Below are 25,198 nucleotides of genomic sequence, written 5' to 3'. Positions count from 1 at the left end.
GAGCATGTGTCATCAGTGTTACGGTCAAAGGAAGTGACACATTGGGATAATACAGAGATCACTGGCAAAACGGCAACACCCATAACAAGGCCTGAGGCAGCGAAGTTCGCTCTGAACTTTTTGTGACTCCTTCCTTTTCCCTCTTCTGTTTCTAATGTTACCTCTAGCAGGTGAAGGCATTATAAACTTAGAACGAGAGCGCCAGCAGAGTGTGTCATGCTGCCACAACAGTATCAGAAATGGAGAGCAGCTGGCAGGTCCAGCCTCGTCACAGTGGAGGTCAATAAATAACAGTCGCCGAGAACGTCACACAGCCTGGGAGGCCCAAACCCAGGTGGCCTGAAGCTGTAATATCCCGGCAGGTCACATTCAGACTGTAATCAGTTCAAGGGTCAATAACCAGGAGTGTCTGCTTTACTCTGAGGTGAGCTGATCCCAGGTAAGGAGAGACACGGTCGCTCACAGTTGCAGTGTGGCTTTTTTAAGAGTTTGAAGTTAATGTTAAACTCTGTCAGAGGGTTTATGGAACAGCCTACTTCTGGATTTCATACTTCCTCTTTCAATGTTTACACCGAGCAGGATATTTCATGTAGCTTGAATGATTCACTGACTTTATGAACTGTGTAGAAAGATATGATGGTTTCTCACAGTTGGAACCAGTGAGTTGTTGATTGCCTCCTGGTGGCTGGTTGCAGCAGAGGCCATACTTTTTTCTCATCATTTTCAATTACAACTGGAACCTGAACTGAAACTTGAGTTGACCTCAAACACATTTTTCTTTGGTTATTGGCCTTTTTTCATGCCAGTTTCTTTTGATTTATTTCAATTTTATCTCATCCTTCGCCTCTCACGAGGAACTGCTGGGTTCAACCTCAGTGTTTATGCATCTTTGTGCTCATTTCCCTGCGTGTAATATTTCCTGCATACCATGGTTTAGCAGGAAATAATGATGATAAAGGAATAAGTGGAGTTTGTGAATTTTTGCTTGCAATGTGTGAAGTCTTGGCACTTCCTCCCACTGAAAGATACACAAGCCACCGAGTACAAAGTACACGTGTTTTGGCCACGTGATCAATTCCATCCGCTTCGATTTTAAGTAAGAAGAACCCAAAATGTTTCAGCCCAGCTGCCATTGAAGTGATGGAGTTTGTAATATATTCTTTTTTAGGTTTTATGACTTGATTGAAAAATATATTGATTAACTTAGCCAGTCACAAAAAGGTGAAGTAATGCGCCACAAGTCTGGAGGACTGGAGCATTGAAAATAAAAGATTACTGCTACAGAGAAAACAGATTCCAGAGTGCTGTAATCTGAAATGCTGGGTTCTGGACGTACGCACCAGTGCAGTAGTTTACAGTTTTACAATAATAATGAATCCAGCTGCTTGTGCTGTTCAGTCTTCACCATTTAACTCCTTCATTAAGCGTACATTTACTACACAGACAGTCACATTACCTTGTAAAATATGAAGTCTGCCTGCCAGCAGCAGACTTGTCAGACGGGACGACGCGGTGATCTGGTGATACTCCGACGCCCCGTGGGGAAAGCCGTGGCGCTGTCACTTCCCACTGAAGACACACATGTGGCAGACCGCCCGTGCGACTCGCGCCCCTGTCAGCTCATGCCAGATTGAGTACACAGAGTCTCCTCGCAGCGTCCCCGGGGCTTTCGCGCTGCGATCGGAGCTGCTCTGGACAATCTGAGCTCTCACAGCGATAACTAGAAGACATGACCCACATTTCTCCTGACGCACGGCTCAGCCCGGCTCCTGCAGGGACTTCGCCTCCTGTTGAAATGGGAAAGAGGAGATTTTTGCCTTCTGTGTCCTTCTGAGATGTTAGCCGTGTAACTTTCACAAGGCGATATTGGCTGCTTATTTTCCAGGACGTCTTTTCATTCGAGCCTGGAGCTTTGTTAAATGACACCAACTAAGTAATGAAGCTCATTTTCATTTGCCACCTTGTCACCACATCACTGTGGCACCTCGGTCGCAGGAGGCCATTTCAAAACATGTTATCACACTTCGCTGTGCCCTCTCACCCCTTTTCTTTTTTTTCTTCTCTTCCCCTCAGGCGGCATATGCACACTTGCATTTAAAACACTTCAAAAGCCCCCACGATTACAGCTGCTCTATCTCCCGTTCATCGCTTCAGAGATGAATCTGATACAGCAGAGCAGATGCAGATTTGAGAGACTGGGGAAAACAAAACAAAGGAACTGGACAGATATGAACATTGTTGTTTACGTTTTTGTTCATATCCTGTTTTGATGAAATGACGGATGACAGATTAAAGGCTCTATCAAAAGTAGCTTTGTTTATCATCCTGCTCAGGTGTAATAAACTAAAACCCACATCATGACCACATTAGAGGATGTCGAAGGGAGGAAGTGAAGCGAAAAGGAAATGATGTGCGTGTCCTACATCTTCATATCTGGGTGCCTCTCCCCCTCCCTGTGTGCAGCCAGGTTCCGGGCAGCGCCAGCGGCTCCAGAGGCCGGGAGCAGCCGGCCGACGCCTCCCTGCCCGCCAGAATCAATCTGGGCCTGGTGTTCGGGGAGGTCGAGGACGGCCGCACCAACAACCGCGTGGCCAGCGAGGGCAGCGCCAGCCTGGGAGAGCCGGAGGAGGACGGAAACCACTCCCATCACTCCCACTCTCCGGCCTCCAGCCAGTGCAGCGCCACCTACAGCAACATGGGTAAGAAGAGAAACACTGGTGTTTCACTAAATCTTAATATGTGCGTAAAGTAATATAGATATTTCAAAGATATGTCGAGGGATATCGGTTCATTTCATTGCTAAAATTGGCCATTTTGTCTCAAATATTACAAATTCAGAGAAACTCAAGCAAAATTTCAGTTCTGTATCAAAATCATGAACCAAAACACATTTAAATATGTAAACTACAAATTATTTGTGATATTTTTCACCAATCTGCAGATGTATTGATCACAGTATGGTAGAAAAACAGTATAAGTCAATATTGCAGCATCACATTTAGTGATTGAACATCGAATCAAAACTGGTTTAAAGAGTTGACCTCTATAGTTTTTTTGTGATTTGGTTTCTCGTTAGCCCGATGTGCTAATGCTAGAAGCCCAGTTTGGCTTGAGTTTCTGTTTAACTGGCAGCTTCTTTATAAACTTTTCCACATTGCCTGAAAAACTTCTCACCACGCCTCCCCTGCAGTCTGGCAGCCTATTATAATACATCAAATCCTGCGTCCTGTACAGTGAACATGTACTGTATTCCAGACGTGCAGCTTCAGTTTAAAGAGATGGATGCCACGGCTCAGTGCTCTTTATTTGGAGCAGCTTCTTCCCTCCACAGTAGCTAATTCGACTTTTCTCCAGCATCAGCACCCTTCTTCATGTGACGAGTCGTAATTTATTCCCTGTTAAAACAGCTGGAGCTCAAAACCTCCACACATCTTGCTGCCGAGAATAACTTGAAATATACTTTACTTTTTTTTTTTGAGCTGGAAGTGGGAAATGTTTGGTCTGCTGTTACTGCGCCTGTTTTCGTTCCTGAAACTTTCACTGATTTTATTTGACATGAAGAAATGTGTTGTACATGGATGATCACTCACATGAATTCCTTTTGTTCTCTGAAAGCTGACTTATGGCCTTTATTGAATCTTTTTCTAATAATATGTGTCGAAAAAAAACTGCCTGCTCTTTTTAAAGTATTATGTTTAGAGTTTGAGGGTTAAAAAAGCATCTAAAATGTGGTTTCTATTCAAATTCTAGCGTACTAAAGGTGATGGCCAGTAAACGCTAAAATACTTTTACAATTTCAAGAATAAACACAATTTATATTTATATTTCAACACAATTCTTGCTTCTTTTTGACCTAAGGATCCGTTGTGAGTTACTGCTGGACCTGATTTGTTTCCTGTATGATGACGACTCGATTTGAACCACGGATAAAAAACAGAACAGCTGTCTTCACCTTTCGAAACAAAGTTCAGTTCGCTTGGTTAGGGTTCAGCTTTTTTCAGCTGGACAAAACAATCAAAAAACATTCAATGTTTCCATTTTACCCCCCAAGGATTGGTGGTCGGTAGAAAACTGAAGGGAATTCTTAGTTTCAACGCTTCACTTGCATTTCAGCCTGCAGACTCGACGCTTGTCTTACTCATGACACCATCTTGTGGTGAAAAGTGGTCTTACACAACAGTCCTGCTGCAGTCCCTTTGCTATCTGGACTGTGAATTCCAGCGTTATGTAACTTCTTCAGAGGGAAATGCAGGCTCTGGCATTTCAGGAAGACGTTTTTGCACAAACTGTTTCTAACAAACACTACATTTGCATTTCATTCAAGAGAGCAGTGTACGTTCACACACAGGAAACACTATTGCTGAGCTGTGCTTGAAAACTTTGAAAGATGTTGTGCACATTTATCTTTGAAACAAAACTCTTGTACCTTTGAAAACAAAACCTTTACTGTTCTGCCATTTAAATATATTTGAGAGGGGGGTTGTCATTGCTGGTGAAAACAAGACAAGACTGCTTAACAAAATGTCTTCATGCTGTTCACGCTACACAATTAATTCCGTATATGACTATACCGTGTTTTCTGATCTACAATTTCTTATTTGTTTTACTGGTTATGAGGCTTACATTAAAAAGCAACTCATATATCAAAACATAGCAGATCTTCTGTTTCGGAGCCTGTTGGACATGTTGGTCCGTCTTCAGCTGCTGAAGACTCTGACGTGCTCACACGGCGAGCGCCATCCGGACCGGGCTGTCACAGCAGCGAGGAGGGGGGGGCAGAGTGAGAGGCAGGCACGGCTGTCAAGTATTACCGAGCGCTTCAGAAACGAAGCTCTGCGTGTGTGTGTGTGCGTGTGTGTGTGGGAAAAGGAGAAACAGCAGCCCGAGTGTGAGTTTGTGGAGAGGAGCGTCTCTGTGCACCTGCAGGGATTTTTCCTCCTGTTATGGAGCTCATCACTGATGAAACGCTGGTGTGGGCTCTGCAGCGTTTCTGTGTTAAAAGCTTCCTGCAGGTTGTTGCACGATGAGCCGATTTTACAAACGCTTCACTTTGGGAGGGGGCGTGTGGTCTTGAAGGTGTCGCGTTAATTTTGTTCTGTGCTTCTCTGTGGGAAATCACTTTTGTTCAGACACAAGTCCCCCCTTCCTCCTCCTCCTCCTCCTCCTCCTCCTCCCTCCTCATCATACAGTATGCGTTCGCTCGTGTTTTAATCACAGCGTCGGGCAGTAGGAGGCAGAGCGCTCACTCGCTGGCTCTCTGAGAGATCTCCAGCTCTGGTGGGAGCGTGGAGCGATGAAAGCGGAGCGGCGCCTTTCTCTCTGCCTCCCCACACTGCCGGCGCCGCCGCCGCCGCCGCTTCTGCACTGCGTTTAACTGAAAACTTTGAGGTGTTGGCAGAGACCAGGTAGGCTCATCTCTTTCCTGCTTTCTGTCTTTATTTCTTCATTTCTTCCTGCTTTTGAACCGCTGCCTCCTCGCTTTGACCACCTCCAGCCTCCCACTTCCCTGATTTCACCTCTCATCCTCTTCATCCTCTTCATCCTCTTCATCCTTCGCCATCGCTTCCTCTTGCCGAGGTGTGCCCGTCAGTTTTGTTGCACCTGTGAGATTCTGCTGCAGCAACAAGTTCCTTGGTGTTGGTGAAATTCGGTCTCTAGAATTTAGAATTTTCTTTTAATAGTGGTATTGATGTACTTATGAAATACAGTACGTTGCAAAGATGATGTGTTTTGGGATCTTGGACAGCAACAAAACAGTATAAACACATTTTAATATTATCATCACCATAATATTTTTTTTACAGACGTGTCCACACCAGCAGTCATTTTGTTTTTAAACTCTTTTATAAAGTAACCTTGCCATTGTGGGAGTCAGTTTAAGTTCTTTTGGGCTCCTTTTTGCCTCCTTTGATTCCAAACTCATTGATTCTCTGTGTTTTGTTTGCATGTTCTCCCTGTGCATATGTGGAATTTCTTCAGCTCCTAAAACCAAATGGAATGGTTTACTTAAATGTGGCCTGATGAATCTAAATGTGTGTTAATGTGTGTATCTGGACTGGTTTCAGACTCAAACTTCAGTCGTATTTTGGCCTGAGCTTGCTCCTTTTCCTGTTGGTCCCATTGTGAACTGATTGTTTGACTCTCGGGTGGCACGCTAATGGTCTCGTACACAGTTTGATTAATCAGTGGCGCAGCTTGCCACCGAGCGAGTTTGTTCATCTTATGTAATTCACTTAAATCGCCGCCACGTTGCCGCAGCCGGGCGAGGGGGACGCCGTCCTCCTCGGCTGGATTACCACAGATTGGTGGAGCAACACATTAAAATATATTGGTTCCAGAGGATTAGCGAGACTCATTTACTTCATCCTGGCTGCTCCGTCTTAAGGCCTGTCCTGCAGGGTTAAGACGGCGGCGGCGTGAATCACACGTGACGAGTTCCCCCCGACAAGACTTTGTAATCAGTGGTGTTTGAACCGTGTGTGAAACGGTCAGTTCAGGCTCATGCTAGCACCGCAGGGACGGGGAAAGTAATCCAGCAGAAGGGGTGACTTTGAAAGTCATCATCTTCCACCGGCCTGGCAGTGCTATCTTCCAAGAAATTGTGCTGTTCCCCGGCGAGCCGGAGCCGAGCGGCGGGGTCGTCTGCGACCTCGTGCACCCACTTAGTCGAAACACTCAAGCTGTTTCGCTCCCGTCATGCAAAGTCGCGACCTCCTTTTTCGCTCCGTTCATTCCCGTCAGGCGTCTGTCTCTGACCCATCTCGCCTCGGTGATCCCTGACTCCAGAGCCAGTCCAATCAAACCCAACCCCGCCCCCCCAGAACCCCTCCGATTTCGTCACGCCAGCATCCCAGAGAAAGAAGGTCACGTCGAGCCGCTGATAAACCGGCTCTCCACGCCGCCTCCTTAAGCCTCGCCGCCGAGGCCCAGCCCAGCTGTTCCTCCCCTCGGGGGCCACCGGCTCCCTCACGTGCCGAGGCGCACCACCTCGTGTCAGCCTCTCATCTTCAGGAGGGGCTCCGAGCCAGGGGGCTGCAGCCGGGAGAGAGAAAACCAGCAGCTCAGGGGACGCCGGAGGTGGAGGAGGCTTTTTTTTTTTTTTTTTTTTTTTTTTTTCAACTTTTCTGTCCGGTTTGTGGGACTAACCTGCAACTAGAGGTGAGAGCAGGATGCACCTGCACAGGTCCACTGGCCATCAGAGGGAATGTCTATGCACTAAATCGCAATGAGGCCTCCAAATTATATCAAGAGTGATTTTTATATATAAAAACATAGGATTTGTGACCACTGGATGTCATAACAGAAAGCTGCTATAGCACCACTCAAGAAAAACTTAATACTGTATTTGACTGACTGTCAAAGCACAAACGAAGAAACTAAGTAAAAATTATGAAACAGGCAGGAGAAAATAGAAGACGGCGCAGCAGAACGCTCTCAGAGTGTCTGAGAAAGTTGTGAAGGACTGGAGCAAAGCGGAGAAACTGTTACTGTGACGGAGAAAACAAAGCACAACAACCCGGAGCTGGAGGAACAGAGCCGCAGATGGGCTCTTGAACAGCAGCTGCTGGAGGAGGAGAACGCTGCAGTTACGTCTGTGCATTGACAAATAAGTGCAGCTTATATCCTACGAGTGGCATTTATATACGTTTCCTCTACAGGAAGCTGTTGTTGTAGCAGCAGGTGGTATCTCAGTATGAAGAAACGATAGACGGTAATCAGAAATAACCCCAAGAACAGCTTTACAATGTGAGCTTTGCATCATATTGCAGATTGTTCTGCAACATGGTGAAACTCAGCCCAGCACAAGCAGAGACTCACTCTGGACAGACACTTTGGTTCAACTTGCACAGAAAAACAGTCTAATTGCCCCAAAAACACTCTACAACAAGTACGTGTTGCTGCAGTCAGTCTGTCAGACACACAGCTGCACACACCAAACTGCAGACGGTTTCAGATTATAGAAAACTTGGTAGATAAATGAATGCTGAAAGTGACGTTTTGTGTTCTCTAGACTTGATGTTGTTCATTAAAGAAGAGGAAGCTCTGTTTTTGGAGCTACTAAATTAATTTCCTTTCTTTTGTTTTGTTTGTGTGAAGTCACGGCTTATGTAACTTTAAGTTAAAAGTTGCTTCATACATTCCTGTCTTGACCTTTTTTCGGCAGCAATCAAGAAACCTCTACGTGCATTTACTGGTCACCGTACGGTGCAGTTTCACTTGTAATATTCACTCCTGTTGTTGTTGTTTCTTCCTCTCTCTGTTGTTTCGTTGCAGGTCAGTCTCGAGCTAACATGATCCCGCAGAAACATCCCCGGAACGTCAAAGCGTCCAACGACACTCTGGCCTCCATCGACCTGGACTGCCTCGCCGACCCGCCGCCGCCCAAAGCCACGCCGCCACCCCTCCCCAAGAAGGTGGTCCCTCGCTCGAGCACCGAGCCAAACCTGGGGGCCAAAGAGCCGGCGCAGGGCGGCCACAGGCCCCGGGCCGAGGCCAAGCCGGGGGGCACCAACCTGAGCGTGGCCAACCCGCTGTACGACCTGGACTCCACCTGGGAGACGGCCAGCCAGAGCTCCTCCCTCAGCTCCGAGAACCACCGAGCGCCCGAGCACGAGAGCGGGGACTCTCTGGAGAGGCCGTCGGCCGCCGCCGCCGCCGCCAACAAGAGCCGCCTGGCCAACAGCGTGTCTTCTCTGCTCCCCCAACCCGCCGCCGTGGCGCCCGGCGCCGCCGCGGGCCGGGAGCGGCGGGTCTACCCCAGCACCGAGTCTCTGGCCGGCAAGGGTCGGACGACGAGCCGGGGGGCGGCCAAACCCCACAGACCGGCTCTGTACAGGGGGCTGGACAGCTGGGACGAGGTGGTGGGCAGGATCCGCGGCCTCCACACCGACACGCTGCGGAAGCTGGCCGCCAAGTGCGAGGACCGCTTCATGGCCGGGCAGAAGGACCACCTGAGGTTCGGCACAGACAGCTGGTCCCACTTCAGGCTGACCACCGGGAAGCCCTGCTGCGAGGCGGGGGACGCCGTGTACTACACCGCCTCCTACGCCAAGGACCCGCTGGTCAACTACGCCATCAAGGTGAGCCCCGGGGTTTTCTCTTCATCAGATCATTTCTGAAAAGACTGAAACACGCTGCGTTTATGACGAGTTTCTTCATCTGCAGTTTATGTTCAATTCATTACATTTAACGTTAGAGTCAGAACAGGGTAGAACATGCATGGGTTTGTGAGATTTTCCAGTCGTACGTAGATTTGACGGTGTATCCTGCTAATCTTTGGGTTTAGTTTGTGTTGAAGAATCTCTGTGCTTTCGTCTCTACTGAGGAGGAGGAAGGTGAACTATTGGAACTTTGAGCCCGGCAGGCACAAACTTGTGCAATAAGAACCTGTGCGTGCATGTGTTTGGGACTTTTAATCCTCTGTGTAATTGCAGGAGGGAAGCAGTTTTGTTTTGAGTGTGTGTGTGTGTGTGTGTGTGTGTGTGTGGGAGAGACAGCAGAGGAGCTGTGAAGCTAAATACAAAGCTGATATGGATGAAGGCTGCATTATGCACGGGATATGAAACTATCGGCGCTCTGTGCCACTTCAAGGCTTTGCCTGCATATTAGCGGCGGGCTCCAGAGCCGCTCTTGTGTTTTTTATGATGCTCATCCATAAATAAAGCTGGCACGAGCTGCCGAGGCAGCCGAGCACGAATACACCCGGACTGCCCAATTAAACTTTTCCCAGCTCGCCACTTGAACGCGGCCCAGCTGAGCCTCCTCGGCCCGCCTCTCCACTGAAGTCAGGCCGCATGCAGATGAGATGTTAACGCACTGTGATATTTTTAATGCAGGGCTAATTATTCATAATCCACCTTCAGCATGTCGGGCGTATTCTTGACCCCGTGTGGGGAGCAGCTCAAAGGGACGGGGCTGAAGACTGAAATCTAGCCTCTGTTGTCCACTCGGTGTTGGATGTTAAATTCCTTCAGTGCCAGCCAGTCCTTCCTCTTGGTACAGTAGATCGTTCCAGTGGTCTGATGTGGATCCACTGGGTAAAAATGTGCAAAGAGCTTCAACCATTTCTGTGGCAGCTATTCTCTGAGTCACTCCTGGATGTTTGAACAGGCGGGGGCAGGCTGGAAAACATGCTGACTTTGGCAAATTCACCAGAAGCATTAAAATGTCTGGGAGATGACGCCATGCCTCTTATTTTCTCATTCTGATCCTTATCTGAGGTTCGACTGATTGACAGGATGCTAAAATACCACATATTTTATCCCCTGAAAGAGGGAGCGATGAATGAAATCACCTGGGGGAGTGAAGCTTTGGGCTCCAGCACACAAACGGAAACGGTAAAACGTTTACACGTGTCCTGAACTGATGAGGAGAAGTTTTTAGATCAGGGTGTCAGAACCGCCGAGCACATTGCTAAAGAGGAGCACTGTGAGGGAATCCAGCTGCAGCTTCACTCTTCAGCAACTCTCGCCGTACATGAAATGTCAGAACGAACAGCTGAAAAGGTTTCAGGTTACAGCGATAAAAACTGAATATTTAGAAGCTTATTTCCAAATTTCTTCCATTCCAGTCTTGCCTGAGTGATTTGGTGCAGCGTTTCTGCAGACTTCTCGCTTATGCAATGCAGGAATTCATCATTATTTAAAATGTTTGAGATGTTATGACGTCTTCCAGAATGTTTTCAGACGTATTTCACACAGAAACCCGAGCGTGAGTCGCTCATGTCCGCAGAGATCAGTAACGTGGACAGTAGCCTGAAGAGAAAACCGCCTTTAAAGCAGGAGTCTCTCAGGATGTGTCGAGACGTCGTGGTTTTTGCGGCTGGTGGAGAGAAGCAGCTCGACTTCACCTCTCTGATCGGAGTGTAGACGGAGGCTGTCGTGTGTGTGTGTGTGTGTGTGTGTGTGTGTGTGTGTGTGTGTGTGTGTGTGTGTGTGTGTGTGTGTGAGACCGCCTCCTCACAGCTCGCTGTGTCATTAACACCACCAGCGGCAGCACGCCGCGCAAACAACGCTTTTTCAAAGAAACTCCACGTTTTTCATCTCCTCTCTGAGTTTTACAGCTGCTGTCACGGAGCGGAGCGGTTTGTTCAAAGCGTCTCCTGTGGAGGTCAAACAGCGTTTTCCCACTGTGAAGAATTTTACTTTGATTTCATCAAGTTGAATCGCCCACATTTTGAAACAAATGAAGTCTTCATGGGAGAAAAGGACGATGTGAGAGATGAGCACTATAAAATTAGCAGTATAACCGTCACCTCATGGATCACTATCATATATATTTTACAAAAAAAAAACAAAATCAACTGTTTTGGACTAAAACATGCAAGCCAAGTCAAAAACCACCAGAATCACATCCTTCTGTTATGCAGATGAAGGACTCCTCTCAGCTCCAGCCACGGCAGTGTGTTGACACAAGATGCAAAATGTTTTGTCAAATCTGAAAAAGAATGAATGAGTGAATGGATGAATCCTGGTTTTGTGGGTTAGAGGAATGGTTCTGTGGTAAAACAGGATTTGTCTGACTTCCTGCTGTTTGGTCCTGCAGATCTGCCGCAGCCAGGTGAAGGAGACCCAGCAGCAGTTCTTCCACAGCCTGGCCGTGAGGCAGAGTCTGGCGCTGCACTTCAACATCCAGCAGGACTGCGGACACTTCCTGGCCGACGTCCCCGCCCGCCTGCTGCCGTGGGAGGAGGACGAGGAGGAGGACGAGGGGGACGAGGAGCCGGAGCAGGAGGAGGGAGGAGCTCTGAAGGAGGATGAGAAGGACACCAAGGCGGCGAACGCTAACGGCAAACTGGACGAGGCCCCGGCCGGCGGCCGCCTGAGGAGCCGGGTGGTGGTCATCACGCGGGAGGTGCCGTTCCAGACGGTGGCGGACTTCGTGAGGGAGGGCGTGTCGCGGCACGGCCAGAGCCCGGAGCTGTACGAGCGGCAGGTGTGCCTGCTGCTGCTGCAGCTGTGCTGCGGCCTGGAGCACATGAAGCCGTACCACGTCACGCACTGCGACCTGCGGCTGGAGAACCTGCTGCTGGTGCACTGCCCCCCCGGCAGCGCCTGCGCCCCCGACCCGCTGGAGCCCAACAACAACGGCGACAGCGGCGGCCCGGGTCCCAACGCCGCCGGCGCCGCGGCCGCCGCCGCCGCCAACGCCGCCAACGCCACCTGCCCCGCCCGCCTCATCATCAGTAACTTCTCCCAGGCCAAGCAGAAGACGGCCCTGATGGCGGCCGACCCCGGCACGCTGCGCGACCAGTCCAGGCTGGCGCCCGAGATCGTCACGGCCACCCAGTACCGCAAGTGCGACGAGTTCCAGACGGGGATCCTGATCTACGAGATGCTGCACCGGCCCAACCCCTTCGAGGAGACGCCGGAGCTGAAGGAGCGCGAGTACACGTGGGCCGACCTGCCGCCGCTGCCCGTGCGCTCGCTGTACTCGCAGGGCCTGCAGCAGCTGGCGCGCCTGCTGCTCACCGTCAACCCGTCGGAGAGGATCCGCATGGCGGAGGCGCGGGCCTGCCTGCAGTGCCTGCTGTGGGGGCCGCGGGAGGACCTGTTCCAGGCGCTGGGCTGCGGCGGCGCCGCGGGCCCCGCGGGGGGCGCCGCCTCCGGCCAGCGCGACGCCACGCTGCAGAACTGGCTGGACCTGAAGCGGACGCTGATGATGATCAAGTTCGCCGAGCGCTCGCTGGACGCGGCGTGCGGCGTGAGCCTGGAGGACTGGCTGTGCTGCCAGTACCTGGCGTTCGCCACCACCGACACGCTGGGCCGGGTGGTCCACATCCTGCAGCAGCCGCAGCGGCCGCCGGCGCCGGCGCCGCCTCACAACCAGAACCACGTCTCACACGGCCAGACACACCTGCCGCACGCCTACCACTTGACTCAATCCCAGCCGCTCTGAGCTCCCCGTGCCCGACTGTTACCGTGGCCGCCGCCGCCGCCGCCGCTGCCTCTGAGGCTCCCCCGACGCAGACGTTGCTCACTGCAAAAGTTACAATCAGACATTTGAAGATTCGCTGTCTGGACGCCCGGCGTTGCTTCATCAATGAGTGGAGTTCCTCCCTGATATTTAACTTATTATCAGTTTTTATGTTTTAACTTTATTCTTCAAATCTGTCGAGTTTGAAATCAGAAATGAAACGCGGCCTTTTAAATGAAGGGAAATCAAATCTGAACAGGGTCACTCTTCTAAAACTACAGTCACCAGTAAATTTTCACCATTGAAGCCAAAGATCTGCCACAGATGGTCATTTAAAAAGTGATGCATGTCGTGAAGTTCGAATTCAGAGAGCCACACAGCGGCGCTACACGATGACACAGGAGGTGGAATTATTAACGTCAGATTTCTCTTTTTATTGGACAGAGCAGAATGAAGCTGACCACCTGCGTGGAGCTTTGTTTAAGTCGGCGACCGACGTGGAGCTCGTCTTCCTCTACATGCGTGCAATGAAAACCTTTGAGACGAAGCGTCCGAGCCCGATCAGTATCGAACTCTCACCGTTTTGTGGCACATAAGCGGATTTCGTGGAGGCGGAGCCGAGTGGACTGAGCCTCCTCGGTGGATTCTACGGACTGCATCAAAAAAGTTCTTCTGTCTTTATTGTTTGTTTTTTGTCAAGTCGTTGGAGAACGGTTCTGCGTTTGCACATTGGGTTGGGAGGACTGGAGGAGACCGGGGGTGGGGGCCGAGGCGAGCTGTGGGCCTGATTTCCGGGGGGGGGGGGGGGGGGGGGGGTCACTTTGTTTATGTAGAATGTAAAAGTTTTCCCGGACCTGATCTGATCCACAACTCCTTCTGTTTCAACCACTTCGCTTCACATTTGTGTGTGTTTGTGCAACAAAAGCAGAAAATACGAGCAGAACCGCGGAGGCTGGCTTCAGCTCCTCCCGCCGCTCCCCAAGCAACGCTTTTTACAGGACTTCGTCACATCTGGACTTTTTGTTTGCCTCGATCAACAAGCGGCCTTTCACGCGTCAGTCAGACGTGCGTTGGCTCTTATTTCAGCACCGCGGGTGTTTCATAGGACTGAAGTAAGCATGAAGTGTAGAAATCTCTGCTCCGTGTCGACGAGAGGCTGCATTTACCTGTTCATCGCCACAAACTGCATCGGCTCAGCCTGTCGCTGAGGGGGGGGGGCGCTCGGGGTCCGGGAGGCGTGATGGTCCACAGAGTGAGAACGGCACAAAGCAGGTGTGAGTTTGTTGTTTCTAAAGGATTTGTGTACTGAGGCGAGTGTGTGTGAGTGTGTGAGTGTGTGGGGCGGCACTGGTGGCTGCTCCCGTATCCAGAGATTTTAAGCCTTTATATAGTATATATAGTATAAATATATAAATATAACCTTTATCTATTTTAATCCACACACTATTTTGTCACTTACGGAGCACCTCTGTTTCTGCGTGTAGAGTCGACGCATCATGTATTCATTTGCTTGACTCCCTTCGCCCCGGCATGTTTCAGGGGAGAAGAGAGAAGGTGAGTCGTCATCACTGTCCTCCACCACAGGATCTTCTCGGTATTATCACATAAACGACGTGTACAGTATTTTTATCCCTCCTGTAAAAATGTTCCTGCTTAGGAGAAGAACCACTTTGGCTGAAGGATGAGCTGGAGGCTCTGCAGCAACTCGGACTGAGGCGCGTTACACTTTTCTCTCTCCGCTCGGTCTTTTTGTTCTGTTTGTTGGTTTTTTTCGACCCCGGAGCCGAAGCTGTTGGAGGTTTACCAAACAGGTGTACAGTCCGTCTCCGAGCCTGCAGCCAGTTAGTGTCGATCGAGTTAACCATCAATAACAGAACAATAAAATATATGTTTTTATACATTCCTCTTGTGGGTTTGTGTCACTGCTGCTGCTGTTGTGTGTTTCATTTTGTTGGTTTTTTTTTTTTTTTTTTTTTTTTAGCTACAAGTTTCCAAAGCAGCAGGAGAGCTCTGGAGTCGGGGTCGACGCCTGCATGGTTGTTTATGGAAAAACATGGAAGGTGAAACTTAACGTAAATATTTTATTATAACATTCAAACTAATTATTAGAACTGAATTTACTGCCTTGTGGCCCCTGGGTGGAACTGTGTTTTGACCCCTCAGCTTTAAATTCTGCTGATGTTTCTTTGTGCTGGTAGTAATGGAAGTTATTTGTTGGTGTTGTGGCGGCCTTCTAGTGCCATCCGGTGGTCTCAGATGTTATCTTACTGGTTTATTTTGATAAATCAGTCACCTCAAGATAAACTTTGAGTGAATGCTCGCTGTGTTCAGGGGCTGGTGGACTTGATTCCACGTCTCAAATTTAACTAAAATGTCAGAAAAATCCTAACGATTGAACTGTAGATACAACCCTAAAGTTTGATTTTTACTTCCTGTACTGAACCACAATTACATATTGACCCTACATCCATGTGTTTTCTTTATTCCCTTTACTCAAAAATCATCGATTCTACATGTCTGGCTCCTGGGATCGACGTCTCTTTTAGGTTCTGTGTGTTAAAAATAAACAGAATAAAGTCTCATCATCAGCAGGACAGAGACTCTCCATCACCAGGCTGTATTAAACAGGAAACATGAAGGAAGTGACGAGACGACAGGAACACAGAGAGCTGGAACTTTATCAACGAGGTGGGAAAACTGACATGAGGACGACAGACTGAACACTTTAAATACAACAAGAGATTGTTTTAACAATCAAGTAGAGCAGTGAAGTTCAACACGACAAAGTATTCGAATGTGTCGATTGGATACATGAAGTCTGATCTGCTTTTATTGTAGCTGCAGTTGGAAATATTCTGGATTATACACCTTATACGCCAAATACAATGTGTTTTTAAAGCCAAAACCTTTGCTTCATGCCAGACTGAACTCAATTCCATGAGACCAGATCCCTAATTTCAGCAAAGCAACGTGGGCCCTCCGGCCTCTGAGGTGTTTCCGGCGTCTCTTCAGAGCTGTGGGACTGAAGCCAGAACCTCTCCAGCTCTTCAGCCGCGCTGGTCGAGTTTTCTTTTCTCAGTGAAACTTTAACAGCACACACGCTGTGCTTCCTTTTTATTAACCGACATCAAACTTCAAGCCTCTTTCATAAATCCCACAGCAGAAAACTTAAAACCTCTCATCCAGGCAGCGAGGAGCAGGAGTTCCTCTGTCTGCCACCAGGTGGCGCTGCAGCAGAGACGGAGCTCCTCTCTGCTCTCCTGCTGCCTAAACCTTCTCTGTTCACAGTGAGTTCCGGTGGTGAGAGCCGTGAACAGATTACACAAATTGTGGAGGAGGAACAAGAAAGACGTGTTCACGCTGCTGCTGATGGAACTCTTCCAGATTATCCCGTCTGGGCTCAGATCCTCCCGTCTCGCCGCAGACGCTTCCAGCTCCCTCAAAAATTTCAATAAAGCACTGTCTCCTCATCAGATGAAAATGATACAATAAGAGAAATGTTATTAAGAAAACCTTTTAATGTGTGGGAAATTTTCTTTGCTCCTGACAGCACTCACAGGTTTTCGTGTGCCGTGGCCCGTGTGCAGGGATTTACGTTTTCCTCCATAACTGAACACTATTCAAGCTGTGGTGTCCAGAACGCTTGGTTCCACAGCTGCTCGACTCAAGCCTCAGACATTTTCTGTTCCTGAAAACTTCATGAAAAAAGCCAATAAATCCGGAGGTGATGGATGACTCTGCTCTTTAGAACCAACATTCCCCTCAAACCACGTTTTGCTTCCGTGTCTTCCCTTCATCTTTGATTCATGTTTTATTGACAGTAAATAAATTGATATTTACACCAGTGCTTCCCAATCGATGGGCCCCGACCCCCATTGGAGGCCGTGACGCCGCTGAGCTCCCGGCCTCAGACTGAGGGGGAGCGGGCTGCCTGTGGTCCGCGGGCCACCAGTTTGATATGGAGCAGATGTGCCCTGTGACATCCAGACACCAGGGTTTTTTAAGAGAAAATGTCATGTAATGAAGAATAACTCTGTTTTATGGTGGTAATTACACTTTATAGTTGTGATTTTGAGTCGCTCTCTATTTTTATTGTTCGCGCTTTGCTTTGTTCCGGGAGTTCTGCTCCATACCTTCAGTAAACTCGATGTTTCCCTCTAGGTGTTGATTTAATTACTGCTTGATACGGATGTTCCACACTGTGAGGAATCATATAAGCTAATCTTCTTTAATGAAGCTGAATTAATTGCATTAACTCATAAATCCTACTCTACAGGGGGTCCTTGAATGCCTCATTAAGTAGTGTGTTTCTGTACTTATTTTTTCAATTAAATCCGAATTCATATCATTTCATCAGCATTTTTTTAATTAAAACATTTATTTTAGCAGAAGTAAATCCTCCTTTGCGTTTATACTTGTCCACTATTGTGTTATTTTATTCAGTCTATGTAATATATTACTAAAAGTAATGATTCTTTTCCCTTTTTGACTTGCGATCAGGTACCTTCCAGGCGGAGCAACAGCAGCCGTTGTTGACTTCAGACCTTCAGCAGCCCCTGAATAAATGCTCCGTCTGAATTCTGTGAGCGAGGCCTGGCTGTGAGGAGGAATAATGAGTGTTTGGATACCAGGGGTGTGAAGGCTCAGACACTCACACACTTTCCTCACACTGAATCATCCCCAGCAGCTCTCAGCAGATCTGCAGCAGAGCCCGGTGTGCCGGGATTGGAAGGTGTTTTTTGTGGTTTGTTTACGGTGAAGGATCAAGACTGAACAAGTTTGGCTCCAGAACTAAAACTTAGAATGACAGAAATGACAGATTACATGATTCAAACCTCAAAGTCTCAATCTATGAATCTCTGGGTGTGAAATAATAATAGCTTGAAAGAAAGTTACCAAAAGTCATTTATTGTTTGTGGATCCAGACATCCTTGTTCTAGAACCTCCTCAGGATGAAGACTGGAGGAGGAAACCTGTGCACATGGAGAACATGCAAACTTCACACAGAAAGACCCAGAGTCTGGACTCTGAACACACTACACAAAAAATGCAGGATACTGGGCGTGCAACTTTGAGCGGCCAGCTTCAGTTCGGTGTTTTAGTGACAGTTGGCTGCGTCTTAAAAAAAAAAAATGTGTTGACAAAAATGGAGAAATGAGACAGGAGGCGTCTGAGATAAACTGAAAACAGCCACAGTGAGAGTTTTCACTCTTCAGGGTCAGGATGCGACTCGTAGCTCTGAGCAGAACATCCAGTCCTGTTCTCCGTGTACATGAAGGAGTCAGTCTGCTTTCAGTCGAATCATCTGGGAGTGTTTATCCATTTCAGTCCAGATCAGAGGTTCATCTGCACGTTAATACTGAGGTTTTATTCAAATTGCTAATCGTTCATGTTTTTAGGTTTCATTCTTAACTGTTTGTTTGTTAATATGGAGCAATACTCTATTAATACTGCAGCTCAAACATAACCTAATACATGAAGACCCTTTCGATTCTCACTCATTATCAACATGTAGAAAGAAATCACAACAATCTTATTCACAGGACTGATTTACACGAAGGGACTTCAAAGATGAACGGACTCTCCATCACTACTGTTTGTTTCAGGTAAAAACTAGTGAACATATGTATTAATTGACAGAATTTTAAATCTGAATAGTAGGAAAGGTGTTTCAGGTGAGCCATGACGTGCGCATGCGCACAAACACAGCGCCCGCTGCTGTCCGCTTCAAGCAACTGCACACTAACTTCACTACAATCTGACGTATTTGATGCATGAAAATGGCAAACACAAAGTAAACACACAGTATGCATCGTTTAACCCAGCGGCGGAGGAAATGAAGACCAGAGAATAAATGAAAGTTTGGAGGGTGTCCCTGGATTACAGCTCACCCCGGATTACCCCCTCCCTCCCGCACCGGTTGCGTAATAGCACCGACAGCACCCTGAAAACCCCGTGCTGTTTCGCTTTGGAGCGGATGTTCAGGATTGTCACAACGGGAGTCATGAGGAGAAATCTTCAAACACCATCCGGATGAAACCCAACAGCTGCGCTGTGCTGCTACTGTCCACGGACGCCACCTAAACTGATCTAAAGTTCATTTATAATGAACATATTTTTAAGATACTGTAATTTTTAAATCTACATAAATACAAGTGTGATTTGAAAAAAAAAAATCAACAAGACAACAAGTAGTTTTAGTGAGTTGTGCTATTTTTAGAACAGGCCTGCGAGAGACTTATGTGGTCCTTGGGCACCGTGTTGGTGACCCCTGATCAGACTCAAACTATTGTTAAAATGTCAATACAATAGGATTATAACGAAATAGAAATATTCTTCACCCCTGAAGTTCGATCAGCCAGTAAAATCTATTGTTTTGCAGCTAAACAGAGGAAACTCGGGAAGGCTGAAGCAGCGCACCTCCGATCCATTTGGCTCTGGAGCAGGAAGAACGCTGTGTGTTTTATAACTTAAACACGGCCTGGGGTCCTTGATCCACTTCATTTACTCACTTACTACAGCCTGAAAGTGTTCAACACATCAGCAAGTGTTATGTCCTCACTTCTTCTCAACATAATGATACGGACTAGAGCTGGGCGATATGGCCTCAAATCAATATCACGATATATTGAGCAGTTCACCTCGATGGCGATAAATGGACGATAACTACTGGGGGGCCATTTAATCACGACTTTATACTGTACTGAATTAAACTTCTGACAGTTTACTGTGGGAGGTGTTTACTTTTGGCTCAGGTGGTGCAAACATTATTTTATTTCTCATTATATGGGGTCAACCTTCTTGAAATTTTATTAGATTTATCAAGATTAGGGTACAAAACATATCTATGTATCCTAACTTTCACAACAACAGAGAATATAACTCTGAGCCAAGAGAATAAGGCACTGAAGAAGACCGCTAAAGACCCCTGGCTGAAACTCTCCAAGACGGATAACTTGGAAGAAAAACGTATGAATGAGCAGAAGGCAACCCGAGACTTAAAGGAAATGAACAAAGAGCTCCAGCGGCGGCTTCAGGAGTTGAAGGGAAAACTAAAAGAAGAGAGGCAAATGAAAATTCAGTTTTCAATCCTGGAGCAGAAAAAGTGCAGGAATTTGGAGGAGAATAGGAGGCTCCAGGTCCAAATACGAGCCTTCACAGAGCAGTACAAAGAGGCATCTCCTCTTGTCCAGAAACACAAAGAGCTCAAAATAGAGATACAAGAGATCTGCCACCAGAAAGCCGACCTTCAACAAGAGTTTTAGAGTTTAAATGACGAGCTCAGAAAGGTCTCCACTCCGAGACACGAGAATGCTCAGATGGAGTCTTCCAGAGAGGTTCTTGGTCATGACAGCTCTCTTTTCTGCCACAAAGCTGAAGAAAAGAGCAATGAGGTGTTCTTGGTTGTTTTAGGGTTGTTCTGTGGCTGTAAATTAGGTTTGTTTGAAAGAAATTCTATGACTACAATTTCTGACTTCGCATCTATCTTAAATTTTATTGAAAATGTTTTAAAAACTCTTGAATTCATTCAAATGGAACCCCCCCAATGGAGAGAACTGCACCAGCCGCCACTTTTTTTTCATTCCCGTCTGTCTGTCTCTGACCGTCTGCCTGTTGTCCCGTCCACAGTGTCCCTTTAGTTCTTTAGTTTCTGCTCCCCACCATAGTGTCCCTTTAGCCCTTTAGTTTCTGGTTCCGTCCTTAGTGTCCCTTTAGCCCTTTAGTTTCTGGTTCCGTCCACAGTGTCCCTTTAGCTCTTTAGTGTCTGGTTCCGTCCTTAGTGTCCCTTTAGTCCTTTAGTTTCTGGTCCCGTCCAGAGTGTCCATTTAGCAGCTAAACAGACACTCTGGACGGGACCAGAAACGAAAGGGCTAGTTTAGCCCTTTAGTTTCTGGTCCTGTCCAGAGTGTCCCTTTAGCCCAGGAGTCTCCAAACTGGTCCAGAAAGAATTGAGTCACCTGTAGAATTGAGTCCACCTGTAGACTTGGTGAAATAGGTGGAGTCCACCTATTTCACCAAGTCTACAGGTGGACTCTTGAGGACATGGGCAGAATCTGATGTGCTCCTGCTTGGTTGAACAACAACCATCAGCCACACCGGCCCTTTCTGGACCAGTCTGGAGACTCCTGCTTTAGTCCTTGAGTTTCTGGTCCTGTCCACAGTGTCTTTTAGCTCTTTTGTTTCTGGTCCTGTCCCAGACATTCCTTTCTACTCAGTCCTTTCCGTAGTCACTCTTTTGGTGGTGGTGGTGGGGGGGTAGGGTTGGGGTGTGGGGGGGGTGGGGGTGGGGGGGGGGGGGGGGGGGGGTGGGGGGGTGAGGAGGGGGCGTGGTCGTCCAATTGGAGGATTTACTTTGGGGCGGGCATCAGGTCGTCGATGGACTGGCCCTTCTCCAGCCTCTTCTCCATCTCCACCAGCAGCTTGACGCCGTCCACCACCATCTGCACCAGCTCCACCTCGGAGAAGCCCAGACGGTCAGCGTTGGAGATGTCGAAGACTCCGCCCACGGCGGCCGTGTCCACGCCCCCAGTTCCTCACTTCTGCAGGCACAGCTTCTTCAGCACGTCCTCGAAGTCTGCGTGTTTGCTCATGTTGGGCAGCTTGACGTGGACGCCGGCACGCAGCCCGGTGCCCAGGTTGGAAGGGCAGGTGAGGACGAATCCCAGGTGCTCGTTCCACATGAAGGCGTGGCCTCGCTCCTTGAACAGGCTCTCGATCTTGGTGAGCCCGGTGCAGAAGCGGGTGAACACTTCCCTCATGTTGCCTCCTTCCTGCATGGAGATGACTCGCAGGTGGTCCTCCTCGTTCACCCACACCAGGAAGGTCTTGTTGTCGTTGTGCCAGATGCCGCAGGCGTCGGGCCCGCCGCGGGCCATCCCTGAGGCCAGCAGCAGCTGTCCAGGTCCCGGTACAGATCCTTCATGTGGGTCTGGAGTTCCTTCAGCTGCTACAACACATCCAGGAATCATGAGGTGCTGTACTGTCCATAAAAAAACCCCACCAGATCTCCTGCGACAAGGTTTCTCTGCAATCCAGTCCAACTCTGCAGTTCAGATCTGTGGCTTGAAACTCTCCAGGTCCCGGGACAAATCCTTCGTGTGGGTCTGGAGCTCCTTCAGCTGCTTCTTCATCTCCTCCGGCTGCTGCTCCATGGCATGTCTGGACTTCTCCAGCTCGTGGACGTTCTTGCCCATGTTGTCCTTGGGAGACAGCAGGTCCTTCTTCTTTTCGGCACGCACATTGTTGTTGCGAACCAGTTTGTCCTTCATGTGGGCCTCGGCCTCCGCCCAGTCGCGCTCCGCTGCTTAGCAGGCTGAGATGTTCTTCTGATCCATCAGCATCTGGTTTAACTTCTTCTGCTTCTTCTCCAGGTTGGAGTCGATCTGCAGCAGGTGGTCCTGGTTCACCAGGATGTTGTTCAGCTCCTGCTGCTGCTCGTTGTTCTGGCGCTCCATCTGGACCTGGGAACCCTTCACTCGCTGGGAGCTGCTGCACTTGGCCGCTAGCTCCACGTTCATCCAGCAGGCCCGCAGCATGGACTTCTTGAGCCGGTTGCTGGTCAGCTCCACGCTGCACTGCTCCTCCTCCAGCAGGGCGACGCGAGCCTCCAGCCGCCGCCTCTCCTCCACGGCCTGAGCGTTCTTGGCTCCCTGGTCGTTGATCTTGTCCTGCAGCCCATCCTGTTCCTGCTGGGTCTGCCTCCCTCTGCCGCAACCGAGTGCTCTGAGACCGCTCCTGACGCATCTCCTCCTGGAGCAGCTCCTGAGCGTCCTGATAGCGACCCTCAGTGTGCTTGGCTGACTTTGTGACCATGTCCATAAACTCCAGGTCTTCTCTGGACAGAATGACTTGTTTCTCCACAGCAGATTCTGGAAAGTCCATCTCTGATTGATGTTGCCACAGCTCGTCCAGGCTCCAACTTCAAGGGAGCCAGCTTCGCTACAGCTGTGAAGGAAGTGGAGAGGCCAGCCCTGTCTGTGGACAAGGACACAAAACCGCCAGGCTCAGGACCATGGGGCAAGAGAAGGTGGTGAACACTTTCATCGTGCCGGAACTGGAGGTGGCAGGACTTCGACATGCCACCTTCATCGATCTGCCTGAAGCGTTCACACAGCTGTCAATGCCAGCGCACAGAATGAACATACCCACCAATGAAGATCTGACAAAGTGGCCATATTTGAAACACCTCTCCTTACCACAGATCGAGTCTGGAATTGACCTGCTGATTGGGACAAATGTTCCACGAGCCATGGAACCACAGGAAGTCATCCACAGTGAAAATAATGGACCTTACGCAATAAGGACGGTGCTGGGCTGGACGGTGAACGGACCACTGACAGGAAACAGTGGAGAGGCTGATCACTGTGAGCAACCAGTAACTGTAAACTGTGTGTCCGTTGTGAACCTGGACGAGCTGTGGCAACATCAATCAGAGATGGACTTTCCAGAATCTGCTGTGGAGAAACAAGTCATTCTGTCCAGAGAAGACCTGGAGTTTATGGACATGGTCACAAAGTCAGCCAAGCACACTGAGGGTCGCTATCAGGACGCTCAGGAGCTGCTCCAGGAGGAGATGCGTCAGGAGCAGTCTCAGAGCACTCGGTTGCAGCAGAGGGAGGCAGGCCCAGCAGGAACAGGATGGGCTGCAGGACAAGATCAATGACCAGGGAGCCAAGAACGCTCAGGCCGTGGAGGAGAGGCGGCGGCTGGAGGCTCGCGTCGCCCTGCTGGAGGAGGAGCAGTGCAGCGTGGAGCTGACCAGCAACCGGCTCAAGAAGTCCATGCTGCGGGCCTGCTGGATGAACGTGGAGCTAGCGGCCAAGTGCAGCAGCTCCCAGCGAGTGAAGGGTTCCCAGGTCCAGATGGAGCGCCAGAACAACGAGCAGCAGCAGGAGCTGAACAACATCCTGGTGAACCAGGACCACCTGCTGCAGATCGACTCCAACCTGGAAAAGAAGCAGAAGAAGTTAAACCAGATGCTGATGGATCAGAAGAACATTTCAGCCTGCTAAGCAGCGGAGCGCGACTGGGCGGAGGCCGAGGCCCACATGAAGGACAAACTGGTTCGCAACAACAACGTGCGTGCCGAAAAGAAGAAGGACCTGCTGTCTCCCAAGGACAACATGGGCAAGAACGTCCACGAGCTGGAGAAGTCCAGACATGCCATGGAGCAGCAGCCGGAGGAGATGAAGAAGCAGCTGAAGGAGCTCCAGACCCACACGAAGGACTTGTCCCGGGACCTGGAGAGTTTCAAGCCGCAGATCTGAACTGCAGAGTTGGACTGGATTGCAGAGAAACCTTGTCGCAGGAGATCTGGTGGGGTTTTTTTATGGACAGTACAGCACCTCATGATTCCTGGACGTGTTGTAGCAGCTGAAGGAACTCCAGACCCACATGAAGGGTCTGTACTCAATGGACAGGCTCCCCCCGGCTGCAGTGTGGCGGCAGGCAGAAGCCGTGGATGCTGCGTCCTGTTCGGATCCTGGAGCTCAGGACGTAGCTGGGGTCTAGGTCGTCTCCTCCCTGCAGGTTTTCTGCGTTCAGGTCGGTCTTGTGCTTGTCGGACGGTTTGTATCCTCCGTGTCTGTCCTCGATCACGGGGTCCAGCAGCTCCTTGAAGACCTCGTACGTCTCCTCGTCACCGGCCACGCAGCCCACCGTCATGATGAAGGGGTGGCCCGATGTCTGGATGACATCATCCAGGGTGAATCCACTGGGGGTCTGCTTGTCCCGCAGCCGAGCGTACATGTCGGCCGTCAGGACCTTGGCCATGTGGTTGTTTTGCTTGCTGAGGTCCGGATACTCCTGCTCCGCGGTGAATTCCAGCTTCAGCTGGTTGTGCGTGTTCCCAAAAGGTATGGCTGCTCGCTGCTGTTGTTGGATTTTAGGGCTGTTAATGCTGGAGGTGGGGGCAAATATAAATGTTTTTGGGTTTTTTTGTCTTAGCCGAGGATTCATTCTATTAGTAATCAAGTTTTTCTTCTGCTAACTGTGGCGTGCAGCTCGCTTCTCTCCATTTTCAAAGTGTGTGGAATTCTTTCCTGATGAGATCTGCTGGCCTTTGGTGTATGATGATGTCATCAGACCCAGAGCTTGTCTGAGGTGCTCGGTTACCATGGCTCGGTTACCATGGCAACAGCAGACCTGTGTCTCCTGCTGAATTAAACTATGCTGGCCGTAAAGATCTTGCATTGACCACCCTGATCAAAATAAAATAAGACACTGAGAACTACATATTTATTTTTATCAGCTGCTGTTTCTTTTAACACCTCTTGAGATGTTT

At 49.2% G+C, this 25,198-nt stretch overlaps 1 protein-coding gene and 1 pseudogene across 3 annotated transcripts in view; one reads left to right on the top strand and one right to left on the bottom strand.

The window, feature by feature from the left end:
• Positions 1–14,829, top strand: part of peak1 (pseudopodium-enriched atypical kinase 1) — a 104,348-nt gene extending 89,519 nt beyond the window's left edge. For all 3 annotated transcript variants that reach the window (XM_030096611.1, XM_030096612.1, XM_030096614.1), the window contains 3 exons: positions 2,464–2,699; positions 8,275–9,080; positions 11,545–14,829. In XM_030096611.1, the coding sequence (XP_029952471.1) occupies positions 2,464–2,699; positions 8,275–9,080; positions 11,545–12,897 (2,395 nt within the window). In that variant the 3' untranslated portion in view covers positions 12,898–14,829. The remainder of the gene's footprint in view (positions 1–2,463; positions 2,700–8,274; positions 9,081–11,544) is intronic.
• Positions 267–24,826, bottom strand: LOC115391518 (creatine kinase, testis isozyme-like; annotated as a pseudogene).
• Positions 24,827–25,198: the final 372 nt, after the last annotated feature.

The sequence above is a fragment of the Salarias fasciatus genome, chromosome 7, assembly GCF_902148845.1.
Source record: "Salarias fasciatus chromosome 7, fSalaFa1.1, whole genome shotgun sequence".
Classification (NCBI taxonomy): Eukaryota; Metazoa; Chordata; class Actinopteri; order Blenniiformes; family Blenniidae; genus Salarias; species Salarias fasciatus.
This window is presented reverse-complemented; position numbering and strand designations above follow the sequence as displayed.